The sequence below is a fragment of the Pipistrellus kuhlii genome, unplaced genomic scaffold, assembly GCF_014108245.1.
Source record: "Pipistrellus kuhlii isolate mPipKuh1 unplaced genomic scaffold, mPipKuh1.p scaffold_m20_p_17, whole genome shotgun sequence".
Lineage (NCBI taxonomy): Eukaryota > Metazoa > Chordata > Mammalia > Chiroptera > Vespertilionidae > Pipistrellus > Pipistrellus kuhlii.
The window spans coordinates 5,902,185-5,918,212 of NW_023425482.1; the positions used below are offsets into that span (position 1 = coordinate 5,902,185).

Below are 16,028 nucleotides of genomic sequence, written 5' to 3' on the forward strand. Positions count from 1 at the left end.
TTTTCCATGTAGATGGAAGGTTTAGTTTTTGCTGAAGTTGTAATTGCTGGTTCCTGAGGAAACCAAATCAGTATACAGAAAGCAAGTTAGAATGACATCAGTATTTAACTTTGTACATGTGAAATGTCCACATTTTACCGGCGTTTTCAAATTCATTTTGAGAAACTGGAATAACTAAAACTAAAAAAAGTTTTCTTAGTTATTAAATATGAATGAAAGGGAGGAAAAAACATCAAAAGACTACACAAACCTTTGAAATACCTTTTAGATTGTAGAGTTTTATTGACTTAAAAAGAACTATAGACCCCTGGCCCGTGTGGCTCAGTTGGTTGGGTGTCAGCCTGTGCACCAGGAGGTTGCCAGTTTGATTCTGGTCAAGGGCACATGCCCAGGTTTCTAGTTCAATTCCCCGATAGAGGACATGCAGGAGTCAGCACATTGATGTTGTGCCCTCACATAGATGATTCTCTCTCTCCCTCTCCCTTCCTCTCTAAAATCAATACACTGTTATTATTTTTTTAAGAACTGTAGAATGCTTTGAACAAAAAAGAAAACATTTTCTGCCATTTTTCCTTAAGAGCCTAGACATTATATTTATTTTAGTACTGTATCTTTAAAATTTAATTGTTTTAAAATAATCCTCACCCAAGAATTTTTTCCCATTGATTTTTAGAGAGAGTGGAAGGGAAGAGGGAGAAACATCCATGTGAGACTGACTTATCTATTGGTTGCCTCCTGAACCCCAACTGGGGCCAGGGATCTAACCTGCAATAAGGAATCGAAACCACAATCCTCCGGTGTATAAGCCCAAGCTCTAGCCACTGAAACACCAGTCAGGGTAAAAATTTAATTTGTCATCTCAAAACAGTCTTAACTGTTCTGAATATTTTATCACTATTAGCAAAAGATGAATCCTGTCAACTATTTTTTTAATTTAGTTTTTGTTTTCATGATATATATACACACACACATATATGCAGAGTTTAGAGTCCAGTAATCCTTCATACATTGCCGGGAGTCACAGGGAACTGTTCCTTTTCGTATGTCTCAGTAGTTAAATGGTAATTAGTGTGACTATGTGAAGATTGTTGACTGGAGCCATATGGTAGTACTTTTCCATTCCTACATTGTGTTTTCCTTTTATTTGTTATTTTGCTCAGAGACAAATACTTAACAAAAAGACCTCACCCCTAAGGTTTTCCCTGGATGTCTAAAATTCCCCTCGTTGAGAAATGTCCAGTATCCCGGTTTCATCTTTGGAGCTGTGGTTATGCTTCTCCTGGACTCCAGGTCTTCAGCCCTGTACACAGCTCTCATCATGCTCATCATGATCCCCTCATGCTCATCATGATCCCCCTTTCATCATTACCTAGAGGCTCTTTCCTCCTCTCCTGCTCTTGATTTTGTCTTAAGTTAGTATTTGTTAGTAGTTAATCTGCTTGCTTCTTAAAAAGGGTACTTGGGAGGTACAGTTTATGAGACTTTTCATGTCTCTTTGGAAGTGCCTCTGAACTATCACTCTGACATTGAGAATACCATTTTAAGTTGTATCGTTTTCCTCAAGACTTTGAAAGCACTGCTTATTGATTACCTTTCAGGGTTGCTGTTGGGAATCAGTACTCTGTTTTGGTGCCTTGATCCTGCACTATGGCCTGTTTTACAGTCTCCAGCCGTTTTCAGGATTTTCTTAGTACATTTCTCAGAAACTTGCTTGGGTGTAGGTCCGTGGTCATCATAAGCTGAGGTTCAGTGTTCCTTTCAGTCTAAAAACATCCATCCATTTGGGGACCTATTCTTGAATCATTCCTTTTGATTTCCTGTTGCATTTTTCTCTATTTCTAATTTGTTTGGAATTCCTGTTATCTGCATGTTGGGCCTCAAGACTGGTCCTTTGGCTCCACCCCACTCTTATTTTCTTTCCCATTTACTTTTTGTTTGTTTGTTTGTTTGTTTGTTTGTTTGTTTTATCTACTTTATGAAAGATTATCTCATCTTCCATCTTTTCAATTGAATTTTTCAATTTTGCTCTTCTATTTTTAATTTCAAAAAACACTTTTTCTGTGACTTTTTTTCATCTTGTCCTTGGCTATGCTTTCTTCTTACTTCACTGAGAATATTATTAATGATAGTTTTAACTTTTTATAAGTTTTCTTCATGCATCGTCTATGCTTTCTCCAAGCTGCCTCTTTCCATATCACTGCTTTGCTCAACTGTGTGTGTGTGTGTGTGTGTGTGTGTGTGTGTGTATGATTTTTTTACAGAGAGGAAGAGAGAGGGATGAGAGAGAATCATTGATCAGCTGCCTCTTGCACACCCCCTACTGGGGGTGTGTCCACAACCAAAGTACATGCCCTTGACCGGAATCCAACCTAGGGCCTTTCAGCCCACAGGCTGATGCTCTCCACTGAGTCAAACCAGTTCGGCTGCTTTTCTCATCTTTGCGGTTGCTTTGGGACTTTTCAGAGAGCTGGGAATAGGTGTGGTGGCACTGAGTCTCCCGCTTATCTTATGGATGTGGATGAGCAGTGGGCAGGGGCCTCTGGCTTGGTGAATTTTTGTGTGGACAAAGAAAATGTTACTCCACATGCTCTGGAGTGTGATGCCATGTGGGAAAACAGTACTATTGTGAACTGAGGTGAAAAGTGACTAAGCATTAGATTCTTGAGTGTGAAGAAATCCTAAGTACATATCTATTTTGTGCATATTTTGCTTTTTGTGTATGCTTAAGATGTGTTAAATCTCTCTCAGTAAGGCTAAGTAGCTCTCTGAGTAAGTGGTAGGAAAATGTGCCATAATTTGATTGGTAACATGTTTTCTTGGTATGTAAAATAATGGGGCAGCTTACAATTGATGCCACCTTGTGTTTGATGGGGCATGCATCTCTCTAGCACAGTGGTCGGCAAACTCATTAGTCAAAAGAGCCAAATATCAACAGTACAACGATTGAAATTTCTTTGGAGAGTCAAATTTTTTAAACTTAAACTTCTGACGCCACTTCTTCAAAATAGACTCGCCCAGGCCGTGATATTTTGTGGAAGAGCCACACTCAAGGGGCTAAAGAGCCTCATGTGGCGAGATGTGAGGCTTTTCTCATATCCATGTCCCTCTGTGGCCTGTCTCTTCACCTTGTTCAAGGGAATGGGTAAGCGAGGGAGGCAGAGGTAGAGGGTATGAGGGTGAAATAATTCTGCATCTGTGGAACACAGTGGTGCTGGGCTCAGCATGGAATTGAGTGCTTGTTTCTGGTCCTTACTTTCTGTCTGCCCACAGTTGAAATTATCAGCTCCTTTTGGAAGCAAATGGAAAACATATCAGGAGCAGAGAACCTTAGATGGTTGTACCCAGTTAAAGTATAATACATCATTGTTGAGGATACAAATTGTCTATTTGAACAGAAAATGGTCTGTCCATGCTACCCTTACTTTTTGGGTATTGAATTTCATGTTTTAGTTGGTAAGGACATGTTCATGTGATATGAATGTGGAAGGAGAGAGAGAAGAGATTCAAACTAGAAACAGATTGTTATCATAGTGTAAGAGTTATAAGGAAAAAGTTTTCCACATCTTTTACTTTGAAAAACACAACATGTCAACAGTGCTTTGAGTAAAACATCTGATGACTAGACAGTTTTCATCTTTAATCATAGATGTTACTTGTGTTTTATGTGGGTAGCAACTTTCTCCAACACCACTACCAAATTTCATTTTAATGTTGTCATAAGATTTTATTTTTTTTAAAATATACTTTTATTGAATTTAGAGGGAGAGAGAATAGAAGCATTGATGAGAGAGAGACATTAATGGCTGCCTCCCACCCACACATCCATTACTGGGGATTGAGCCCGAAACCAAGGCTGGGAATCAAACCAGTGAACTCTTGGTTCATGGGTCAACATTCAATCATTGAGCAACACGGGCCAGGCAGATTTAATTATTTTAGACACAAAAGGTTTAGATATTTTCATTTTAATGTAGGCAGGTTTTAGAGGCAAGGCTGGTTTGTTCAAAGACTATAGTGCTCGCCTTGCTGGTGAATTTCTGAAGATGTTGGAAATTCGAAGATAAAGTAGATGGTCCTTTTCCTCAGTTAGCTTGTATTTAGTGGAAGCTTGATGAAACAGAAGCCTTGGTAATTTTTGTGTGGTGTGACAACTGCTGAAATAAAATGTGAATGTCAGCAGGCAAGAAGGGAGATGGCAGTCCTTCCAGGCCACAGGAGCCCCTCAGCATACATGTTGAGAGCCGGTGGGGGGAGCAGAAGTTTTTGGTATTTATGAGCTCTGTTTGCTCTAAATCAGTATAAAAATAATACTTTATTTGGGGTAATAAAATTCATTTGGGGCCCTGGCTGATGTGGCTCAATTGATTGGGTGTCATTCTGTGCACTGAAAGGTCACCAGTTTGATTCTTAGTCAGGCACATGACCGGGTTGTGGGCTTGATATCCCCGGCAGGGGGCATGCAGGAGGCAACCCATTGATGTTTTGCTCTTACATCTATGTGTCTCTCTCCCTTCCTCTCTCTCTAAAAATCAATAAAAATATTTTTTTAAGTAGGAAAAAAAATATTATATATATTTGATCACTTTATTTCTTGACTTGAAATCCTTCAGTGGCTTCTGGATTTTAGGGTAAAGTTTCTATTTCATGGTTTAACCCTTCTTGTTCTGTCCCCTTCCTCCCTCACATCTCACTCTGTCCCTTTGTCCCATTCCTTTAGCATACTTCTTACTTTCCCATTCCAGTTCATCTCATGCTTTTCTCATGCAGAGATGTCTGTAGGTGCCATTCCCCTCCCCTCTTGTGCACTTAGCACTGTGGGTGGAAGCATTGTGAGACATACTGAGAGAAAACAAACAGAAAAGACCCAGCCCTCTCCTCCAGGAGCCTACAATCCATTTGGGGAGACTGACACTTAGGAAGTAATTAAATAAAACTGCCCATTGTCATACCTGCAGGCAAGGAAAAAACACATATGTATAGTCAGGCCTTTGGCATAACAGGCATTGTAGAACTTCCAGAAAGCCTTTCTCTGAGGTTTCCTCTCTGAATTCTTCCTACACTTACCACCATGGAAGATTTTTCTCTGCTGTTTAGTGCTGATGCCCTGGCCTGCTGTCATGGATTTGCTCCCGTGGGGCCCCCAGTTCTGTGAGATTCCTGAGGGCAGGGGTGCATACAAGCACTTACTGTGTGGACGCATGGGTTGATTTCTGGTAACTTAGTTGACTTGCATTCAGAGTCATGTACACTGACCTGAGAAGAGGAGGTCCACTTGAAGCTGATGTTTACTGGCATCAAGTCGTAATTATCAGTGACTTCCTAGAACTTTAAGGAGCAAACCTTAGACTCCATGCTTGAGTAATTGCACAAAACATAAAGTTCAGCTTTGGACCTGGGTGAATGCTCTTTCTGCAACAAGTCAAGGGATATGTAAATGCTCCGGTTCACACGGTGCACAACACACTAGGGCCTGTTGTGTTCCCATCACCTGCGCCAGCAAAGATGCCTGGACAGACCTGCTGTGAATTGCATATGTGGTGTCTGTTTTTAAGGCTTGTTCATTTGTTTGTTTTTAAGGTCTTGTGGTCTGACTCTTCAGTAACATCAGTAACCAAATCTTCCTCTGAAGTGACTGAATTTATTTCAAAGGTAAGGTGATTAAGGGCTCTTCTAACAATGAGAAGGCTCCGTCCCCTGTGGTTGATTGTACTGCTGAGTGATTTCAGTGGATAGCTTCCTTCAGCTAGCACAGTGAGCGCAGTGCCTGCCCAGAGGCAGTCCAAGGGCTGTGTCTGACAGGTGCACGGCAATAAACATATGGTCCTCGGTGCCACAATCTCTGCTCCTTCTAGTTGTTAAGAATGAGTTGAGGCAGACCATGACCAAGGGTGTTGGTTTGGTTGCTCTTCGTGGAGGCTGAGGGAGAGGCAAGCACGGGTGGGTCAGTGGTCAGAGGCTTCATCTAGTCCCACCTTTACCTGTTTTACACATTGGATTTTGCTATTTTTAAATTGCTGCAATAAATATCATTTGAACAAAAAGTTCCACTACTAAATAAACACCTCTTTACATGTGTACTTACCTACCTACCTAACGCTACTAGTCTCTGAAGTGTCTCCAAAATCTGATACTTTCATTATAAAATCAAGGATATAATCCTACAGGAAAAAACACCTTTGGTGGATCCTATTTTAAAAGCTTGGACAGGAGGCTGTTTGATTTTTGCCTGTCCTTTTGGTCAGTCAAACACAGAACACCACAGTGCCATGCTCTCTAGCATTACTGATCCTCCCTGGAGTTCACTTTTCCTCTATAACATTTATAACACTTTGTGCCTAGCTCTTCTTTATGCCTAACTCTCATTTGTTTAAAAAAAAAAATTAAAAAAATGGGGGAGGATGGGCAAAACAAAACAGTTTCCTGATGCTGACTCTGCTTGAATTGGTCTTTTGTCTGGGTGTTTACAGTGGATCATATTCTTGGATATATGGTTTGCTGTCTTTCATTAATTTTGGAAAAATCTTGTCCGTTTCTCTTCAGATATTCTGCCCACTCACTTGCACTTCTACTGGACTTTATTACATTTATGTGGACCTTTGATGTTCTCTACAACTCTAGGTTGCTTTTGTTTTTCTTAGTCTCTGCACTGTTTCAGTTTGGGTAATTTCTATTGCCCTCTGTCTTGCAGTTAATTGACATGACTCCTCAGTTCTGCCCAGACTGCTAATGAACCTGTTGGATTCTTCAACTCTGATACCATACTTTACTTGTTTTGTTTTTTTTATTTATTTATTTATTTATTTATTTATTTTTGCCTCCCCCCCCCCCCCAGCCTTTCCATTTGACATGTCTTTTAATCAACTTTCCATATCTCTGCTGAAGTTTCCTAGTTATTCATGTTTTTAAAAATATATTTTTTATTGATTTCAGAGAGGAATGGGGGGGGGGGGTAGGGGGAGACATCAATGATGAGAGAGAACCATTGATTGGCTACCTCCAATCAATGTATGCCCCACAGTGGGATTGGAGTCTGCAACCTGGTCATGTGCCCTTGACTGGGAATTGAACCGTGACCTCCTGGTTCATAGGTTGATGCTCAACCACTGAGCCATGCCAGCCAGGCTTTGCATGCACGTTTTTCTAACTAAATGTTTTATTATGTTAATATAGTTATTTTAAAGTTTCTGTCTGATAGTTCCAGTATTTGAGTTGGTTTTGAGTATGATTCTGATAATTATCTTGCTAAGTTTTTATTCTCTCTTTTGATTATTAGAAATCATGTTTAAAAAATACAGACACTGAGGGAAATAGTGTTATATCTGGAAATGGGAGTGCTGCTGCTCTGTCAGGCCCTCAGTGGGATCCTCGAGTTGATCCAGTCAGGTGTAGGTTTGAGTTTTATTGTTACTATGGTTATCTTCAGTGTACCACAGGCTTCAGGTTTCTCCAGCAAATAGCTGCTGGGAGGGAGCCCCAAGTGGGGCCTGGAGTGTGGAAGGTTATTCTCTGTGGTCTTGCTTCGTACTCAGCTTTCAGGAGTCTCCTGTGGCTGTGGCACAGAGAGATCTCCCTTCTGTTGACCCCTCCAACCCAAGCCCACTCGTGAGACAGCTGTTACTTGTTGTCTGCTGATGGACTTGGGGGAGGAGGAAGAGAGTGCTCCCTCCTCCTGGTCCAGCCTTAGGCCCAGGCACAAGGCTTTTGGCAGGGGCTTTCTCGGCATCCCTGCCCCTTCATTCCCCAGCAGCAGCTTGACTTCCACTTTGTTTTTGTTTGTTTGTTTGTTTGTTTTTGTTTGTTTTGCCTTTTTCATTATTTAATATTTTTTATTATTATTATCATTATTTTAATCTTTATTGTTCATATTATTACAAATGTTTCTCATTTTTTCACCCCCTTCACCAGGTTCCCACCCCACCCTCTGCCCTTTCCCCACCCCCCATTGTCCTCATCCATAGGTGCACAGTTTATGTTCAGTCTCTTCCCATATCCCCCTCTCCCCTTTTCCCCAAGAATCGTCAGTTCACTCCCCTTCCATACCTCTGATTCTTTTATATTCAACAGTTAATATTGTTCATCAGATTTTTTTTTAATTCCCTTGGTTTTTAGATTCACTTGTTGATAGTTACGTATTTGTTGTTCATAATTTTTATCTTTATTTACTTTCTCTTCCAAAAGAACCCCTTTCAGCAATTCATATAATTCTGGTTTGGTGGTGATAAACTCCTTTAGCTTTTTTTTTTTTTTTTTATTAGTGAAGCTCTTTATCTGGCCTTAGATTCTGAGCGATAGCTTTGCTGGATAGATTATTTTTGGCTGTAGGTTCTTGCTATTCATCACCTTGAATATTTCTTGCCATTCCTGTTTGGCCTGCATGGTTTCTGTTGAGAAATCAGCTGACAGTCGTATGGGTGCTCCTTTATAGGTAACTGCCTGCTTTGCTCTTGCTGCTTTTAATATTCTCTCTTTGTCTTTTGCTCTTGGAATTTTAATTATGATGTGTCTTGGTGTGGTCTTCTTTGGATTCCTTTTGTTTGGAGTTCTGTGTGCTTCCTGGACTTGTAAGTCTATTTCTTTCACCAGGTGGGGGAAGTTTTCTGTCACTATTTCTTTCAATATGTTTTCGATATCTTGCTCTCTTTCATCTTCTGGGACTCCCATAATTCTGATGTTGTTTCACTTGAAGTTGTCCCAGAGGTTTCTTACATTATCTTCAACTTTCTGGATTCTCTTGTCTTCTTCCTTCTGCGTAAGAGTGTCTTCTGGCTCTTTATGTTCCAAATCTTTGAATTGATTCTTGCAATCTTCCATTCTGTTTTTAGGACTCTGTATATTATTTTTTATTTCAGAAAATGTATTCTTTTTTTTCTTTTTCTTTTTTTAATATATTTTATTGATTCTGTACAGAGAGGAAGGGAGAGAGACAGAAAGCTAGAAACATCGACGAGAGAGAGTCATCGATCAGCCGCCTCCCTCACACCTCCCACCCGGAATATGCCCGCAACCAAGGCACATGCCCCCGACCAGAATCGAACCCAGGTCCCTTCAGTCCCCAAGCCGATGCTCTATCCATTGAGCCAAACCGGTCTCGGCCAGAAAATATATTCTTTATTTCTTATTGATCCCTTATTATTTCTAGTTGATCCCTTTTCATATCCTCATAGGTCTTATCAACCTTTTCTAGGAAATTCTTGAAAAACCTTATAAGCATGGTTTTGAACTCTATATCCAGTCGCTTCTTTTCCTCCATTTCTTTTGTTTGTGAACTGTTTCCTTGTCTAGTCATTTTCACAGCTTCCCTGAGTTGGTAGGGTGGCTTTGTGTGCTAAAGTGTACTATATGGTTCAGTGAGTCAGCCCCCCAGTTACCTGAGGTGGACAGTCTTGGTATAGCCCTTTGTGGACTGTGTGTGCAATCTTGTTGTTAAGCCTTGCTTGTTGTTGGTATCACTGGGAAGTGTTGATCTCCAAGCCAGTTGTCTGTGAGGATCAGAAGTGTCTCAGCTAGGAGGGTTTCTGTATTTTGCTTGAATGGGGCGAAGTCTCGGGGTGGCACAGACACGTGCACCTCTTTGGTATAGGCGCAGACAAGCTTTAGATTCCTGTCTGTCACTCCCTAGGAGAGTCCCATTCACTATGTATGAGAAAGCTAGCCACTGGAAGGGCTTCTGTGCTCCACTTGGATGGGGCTGAGTCTCGAGTGGTGCAGACAAGCTTTATTCAGCTCCTCCCTACGAGGGTCTGGTTTCTGAGTCCCGCAGTAATGGCCGCTGGCTTCACACACCTCTGAGAGATCTCTGCCTACTTCCTGACAGTCTGGCCTCTCCCTGTCTGGGGCCGTCTATCAGAGCAATAGGGTGGTTCTGTTTTCCTCCCGAACAAGAAAGGCAGCTGCGCATTAGCTGTCCGCCCTCTCCATGCGCCGGGAGTAAGCCAGCAGCGAGCCCGGCCCGCCCTCTCCACGCTCCGAAAGCAAGCCGGCAGTGAACTCTGCAGCCGCCTTTTCGTGCGCACAGTTCTCCGCACCTTTACAGTTCCTGAGGTTCAACGTGCCTTCTCTCTCCTTCCCATATGGTAGAGCCTCCTCTCAGCCAGCCGTCTGATGCTTCAGGATGATGTTTCCCGTTTTTCAGTTCTAAATTCAAATTTGTTGTGATAGGCTGCATTCGGGTGTCTACCCTATGCTGCCATCTTGGTTTCTCTCTTGACTTCCACTTTGTGATGTTGCCGGATCCTTGACCCAGGTAGGCCCCTTCCTCCGGGCCAGAGGTGTTTTGCTTTTACCTTCCTCCAAGTCAAGGTATCTTTGCCAGTGGCCTGTGCCAGGAGGACTCCTACACTGTGCCCCGAGGCAGGAAAGTATTGCTTTTCATGAACCTGTGGAATTTGTTGCATTCTTTATCTTTTCATCATCCTCCCTAGAAACTTGGGGTCTTTGCTTGGGCTCTGGGATCAGGAGCAGTCTTGTTCCTCCCCTAGCAGCTTAAGGGCTTTTCGTCTTGGGTTGAAGGCTCCAGGGAAAGGCACATAGTTTCCTCCCTGTTCTCCAGGGGGACCCAGCCCACATCTGTGTCACCTATGGAGGCTCTCCAGTCTCCTGCCTATAGAAGAGAGCTTGAGAATCTCTTAATCTGTCAAGACTCAACCTAGAAGGGAGAATCCAAGATGGCTGCACAGGTAAACTCCTAGCCACAGCCTAACACAACAATTTCAATAAAATACAACTAAAATATAAAATGGACCTTACCCAGAATTACAGGAAAGTCAACTGACTGGAAATTCTACAACAAGAAGCAAGGAAAAAACCAGAAGGAAGAGTGGAGGAGCTGTAAAAGCCCAAGGTACGGAGACACGCGGCGCACGCGGAGAGGCAGTCCCGGAGGCGTGCACATTGTGCGCAGAGGACGGACTGTTGACTCTTCTGCCAGATTGGCCTGGCGGGAAGGAGACAAAGGCTCCGGACTGTGCTGGGCCTCAGTTCCGACTCCTCTGAACCCCAGTTCTAGGCCAGACCCCGGGGACCCAGGCTCAAACAGAGGGAGCTGGGCTATAAGGCGGAACCCCGGGGGAGCGGCGAAAGGAGGTCCCAGCGGCGCGCACATTGTGCGCAGAGAAGGGACGGTTGGCTGTGCCGTGGGATTGCCCTGGCAGGAAGGAGATGGGCTCCAGACTGCTCTGAACGCCACCTCCAATCCCACTTACAAATGAACTGAACCCCAGTTCCGGGCTCATTGGGGGAGAGCCTACACTGGTAGCAGGCGAAAATCGAGGACACCTTTCTCTCAGAGGTGCTTGCAGCGAGTACTGAAGGACCCTGGGGATTACTGAGACTCAGAAACTGCATAGGATGTGGCTGATGGAAGCCAAGCCTGTAGGCTCCACCCTGAAACTCCGCCCCATCAGGGAAGCAGCGAAAATGCCAAGACAACGAAATAGATCACAAATGAAAGAAATGGAGGACAAAAAGCGACTTCATTTATAGTTCAAAACCACACTTATAAGGTTGTTCAAGAATCTCCTAGAAAAGGCTGATAAAATAAACGAGACCTATGAGGATATGAAAAGGGATCAACTAGAAAAAATAAGGGATCAACAAGAAATAATAAGGGATCAACAAGAAATAATAAGGGATCAACATGAAACAAAGAATACATTGTCTGAAATAAAAAATATTATACAGAGTCCTAAAAACAGAATGGAAGATCGCAAGAATCAAGTCAAAGATTTGGAACATAAAGAACCAAAAGACACTCCTCCGCAGAAGCAAGAAGTCAAGAGAATCCAGAAAATTGAAGAAAATGTAAGAAACCTCTGGGACAACTTCAAGCGAACCAACATCAGAATTATGGGGGTCCCAGAAGATGAGAGAGACCAAGATACAAAAAACATACTGGAAGAAATAGTGACAGAAAACTTCCCCCACCTGGTGAAAGAAATAGACTTACAAGTCCAGGAAGCACACAGAACTCCAAACAAAAGGAATCCAAAGAAGACCACACCAAGACAAATCATAATTAAAATTTCAAGAGCAAAAGACAAAGAGAAAATATTAAAAGCAGTAAAAGCAAAGCAGGTAGTTACCTATAAAGGAGCACCTATACGATTGTCAGCTGATTTCTCAACAGAAACCATGCAGGCCAGACAGGAATGGCAAGAAATATTCAAGGTGATGAATAGCAAGAACCTACAGCCAAAAATAATCTATCCAGCAAAGCTATCGCTCAGAATCTAAGGCCAGATAAAGAGCTTCACTAATAAAAAAAAAAAAAAAAGCTAAAGGAGTTCATCACCACCAAACCAGAATTATATGAATTGCTGAAAGGGGTTCTTTTGGAAGAGAAAGTAAATAAAGATAAAAATTATGAACAACAAATACGTAACTATCAATAAGTGAATCTAAAAACCAAGGGAATTAAAAAAAAATCTGATGAACAATATTAACTGTTGAATATAATAGAATCAGAGGTATGGCCGGGACCAGTTTGGCTCAGTGGATAGAGCGTCGGCCTGGGGACTGAAAGGTCCCGGGTTCGATTCTGGTCAAGGGCATGTACCTTGGTTGTGGGCACATCCCCAGTAGGGGGTGTGCAAGAGGCAGCTGATCAATGATTCTCTCTCATTGATGTTTCTAACTCTCTATCCCTCTCTCTTCCTCTCTGTGAAAAATCAATAAAATATATTTAAAAAAAAAAAAAAAAAAAAAAAAGAATCAGAGGTATGGAAGGGGAGTGAACTGATGATCTTGGGGAAAAGGGGAGAGGGGGATGTGAGAAGAGACTGAACATAAACTGTGCACCTATGGATGAGGACAATGGGGGGTGGGGAAAGGGCAGAGGGTGGGGTGGGAACCTGGTGGAGGAGAGCAATGGAGGGGGGGCGGAAAGAGGAATATTTGTAATAATATGAACAATAAAGATTTACTTAAAAAAAAAAAAAAAAGCCAAGACCGGTTTGGCTCAATGGATAGAGCGTTGGCTTGGGGACTGAAAGGTCCCGGGTTCAATTCCGGTCAGGGGCATGTACCTTGGTTGCGGCCATATCTCCTGTGGGGGGTGTGCAGGAGGCAGCTGATCGATGTCTATCTCTCATCGATGTTTCTAACTCTATCTCTCTCCCTTCCTCTCTGTACAAAATCAATAAAATATATTTTTTTAAAAAATAGAAAAGAGCTTGGAAGTGAAGGCACACTCCTCTGTGTCTGAGCTCCTGGCTGATGGATGTCACACTTAGCTTGTGGGAATGTGTCCATCTTGGCCAATCTCTTCTATCTGCTTATACGGCAGCCACCTCCTCCTAGTGCTCTGCCACAGCTGACAGTTCAGTGTTTCGTCTCTCCTCAGAGGAATGGATCCTCTTGAAAATCAGTTCAGGTAGTGACCTTGCAATTCAGCTCTCTGCTGGGCTCAAGGGAAGGTACTATGTGCAGAATACCAAGCCTTTTCTTGATGGTATGGTGGGAGTGTGATGTTCTTTTGTGGTTTTCTACATCCCCAGGAGCTAATAGAAGAGTACTTTGTATCATACCAGCAGATATCACCATCTAATACCTACCCAAGTGTTTTCTTATATGGAAGAATTTTGGTTTTAAAATGAACTTTGACATACTTCCTAAAGCTTTTTTATTTCTTTCAGTTATCTCAGCTATACCCTGAAGAAAATTTGGAGAAATTCATTCCTTGCTTAGCTGGCCCAGATTCGTTTTATGTAGAGCGAAACCACATGGATCTGGAAGCGGACCTGAGGTATGCTCTTCACCCCACCCCGGGGCCATAGGGAGCAGCCCTTCTGGTGGTGACTGCCCTCTGCAGTGTGGGCAGGCTGGGCGGTTCCAGACATGAGCTGCCTGTTCATCTGAGCAGCTCTTGAGGTTATACTAGTACATTACTCTGGATGGTTTTATTTTATTTTAGTTATATTTTATTGATTTTTACAGAGAATTAGAAACATTGATGAGATGAGAGAGAAGCTTCAATCAGCTGCCTCCTACACACCCACTCTGTGGATGTGCCCACAACCAAAGTACATGCCCTTGACTGGAATTGAACCTAGGACCTTTCAATCCGCAGGTGGACGCTCTATCCACTGAGCCAAACCAGTTAGGGTTACTCTGGATGGTTTTAATTTCTACTTTGTTTCTAGGGATATTCATCAGTTATGGGCAGTTCAAAGACTCTTAATAACCTAGTTGTGATTTTGAGAATATGAGCAAAGGAATTTCACCCTGGCTGGGTGGCTCAGTTGGCTAGAGCATTGTCCTGACATATCAAGGTTACAGGTTCAATCCCCTAGTCAGGGCACATACAAGAAGCAACCAATGAATGCATAAATACGTGAAACAAATTGATGTTTCTCTTCTTCCCACCTTTCCTCTCCCTCCCTCCTTCCCTCCTCTCCTCTCTCTCTATAAAATCAATCAATAAATAAAAAATCAATGTACTAGTATATGCTCCTCTTTAATGTAATTTTAACAGTCTGATAAAATTATATCTGATTACAGAGGTATAGAAGGGGAATGAACTGACGATTCTTAGGGAAAAGGGGAAAGGGGTGTGTGGGAAGAGACTGAACATAGACTGTGCACCTATGGATGAGGACAATGGGAGGTGGGGAAAGGGCAGAGGGTGGGGTGGGAACCTGGTGGAGGAGAGCAACGGAGGGGGGGGGGGAAGAGGAACATTTGTAATAATATGAACAATAAAGATTTATTTAAAAAAATTATATCTGATTAATATTTCTGCTCTATAGTGGAAAGTTCAGACTGTTCCAGGGTCTAACAAAAAGTCTCCTGGACCAGGTGTCTCTGGATCCTGGATCCTGACCTAGCGTTCTGGTTTTGTAACTGTGCAGGGAGGGGCAGGCCTGCTGCCTGATCTCCAGAATGAGACCTGACATCTTAGCGCCTGAGACCTAGTGGCAGTACAGTGGCTGCAAGTTCCTGGTGATTGTGATGCCACTGGCTGTGGTCACGTTATAGCTCATCAGGCCCTGAAAGACTTGGTCATACCGTGTAATAGCATACAAGGAAAAGGGGCATGGGGAAACTATGAATCATAATAGGATTAAATTGAATTAAATCTAGATGAATATATATGTATTTTTCTTAATTGGGAATTGAAATTTTTCTCCCAGTCTGTGGTAATATCATTTTAATACTGATAAGCTCCTTGGTTTAATTTTTAGGTATTTGGCTTCATTACCTTCTCACGTACTGAAAAATGACCATGTTAAGAAATTTTTCAGCACTTCATCTCCCACCCAACAGCTTCAAAGTCCAAGTGAGTTTGTAAAATGGGATTAAATAAAAGTGAGAATATTTTTATTGTCTGTAAATTTTATGATATTTATTTTAACTCACAGGTCCTGGCAACCTTTCCCTTTCTAAAGTTGGTACCATGATGGGCGTGTCTGGAAGGTGAGACTTCTACCATGTAACCAAGACCTTTTCTTTTCTATTGTTTTTATTGATTTTTAGAGAGAAGGATAGAGATAGAAGCATCAATTAGAGAGAAACATCATTGATCCACTGCCTCCTATATGCCCCCTACTGGGGATCAAGCCGGAACCTGGTCATGTTCCCTGACCGAGAACCGAACAGGTGACCTCTTGGTTCCTGGGTCAGTGCTCAAATGCTGAGCACTGGCTGGCTAACCAACACCTTTTAAATCAGCGTTGTGCTTTTGGTTGTTTGTAAATCAGTCATTCTTAATCTTAGTTTAAATGTTGAGAGAAGAATTGTATAGAGAGAATCCAATTTAAGATTTCTAAAAAAAAAAAAAGTGTTCTCTAAGCAACTGGAATTGGAATTCCCAAGGACCCCTACTAAGTGCGAGTTTGTAGGCCCTGCTCATTCTAGGAAGCCAGGATTTCTGAGAACCTTCATTTATACAGGCTCCCAGCAGGCGAGTGGCCTGATGCCAGAGTGCTGCTGTGGGGGCCTCCGTTCTCGGGAGCCGGACAGCGATGGTAGGAGTGCTCAGGTGACAGAAAGGCCGTCTGCCTTTCTGACAGCTGATATTTTTAATGTGCTGA

The 16,028-nt window shown here is 42.4% G+C and overlaps 1 protein-coding gene across 7 annotated transcripts in view; it reads left to right on the forward strand.

The window, feature by feature from the left end:
• The window catches only part of ZCCHC14 (zinc finger CCHC-type containing 14), a 77,866-nt gene that overhangs the window by 50,283 nt on the left and 11,555 nt on the right, over positions 1 to 16,028 (forward strand). For 6 of the 7 annotated variants that reach the window (XR_006741838.1, XR_004988475.2, XM_036440673.2 and 3 more), the window contains exons 4-7: positions 5,578 to 5,649; positions 13,632 to 13,741; positions 15,180 to 15,274; positions 15,357 to 15,411. Coding sequence is in view for 5 of the 7 variants with exons in the window: in XM_036440673.2 (XP_036296566.1) it covers positions 5,578 to 5,649; positions 13,632 to 13,741; positions 15,180 to 15,274; positions 15,357 to 15,411 (332 nt within the window). In the remaining 2 variants the exon portion in view is untranslated. The remainder of the gene's footprint in view (positions 1 to 5,577; positions 5,650 to 13,631; positions 13,742 to 15,179; positions 15,275 to 15,356; positions 15,412 to 16,028) is intronic. The other variant, XM_036440678.2, reaches the window with a different exon arrangement.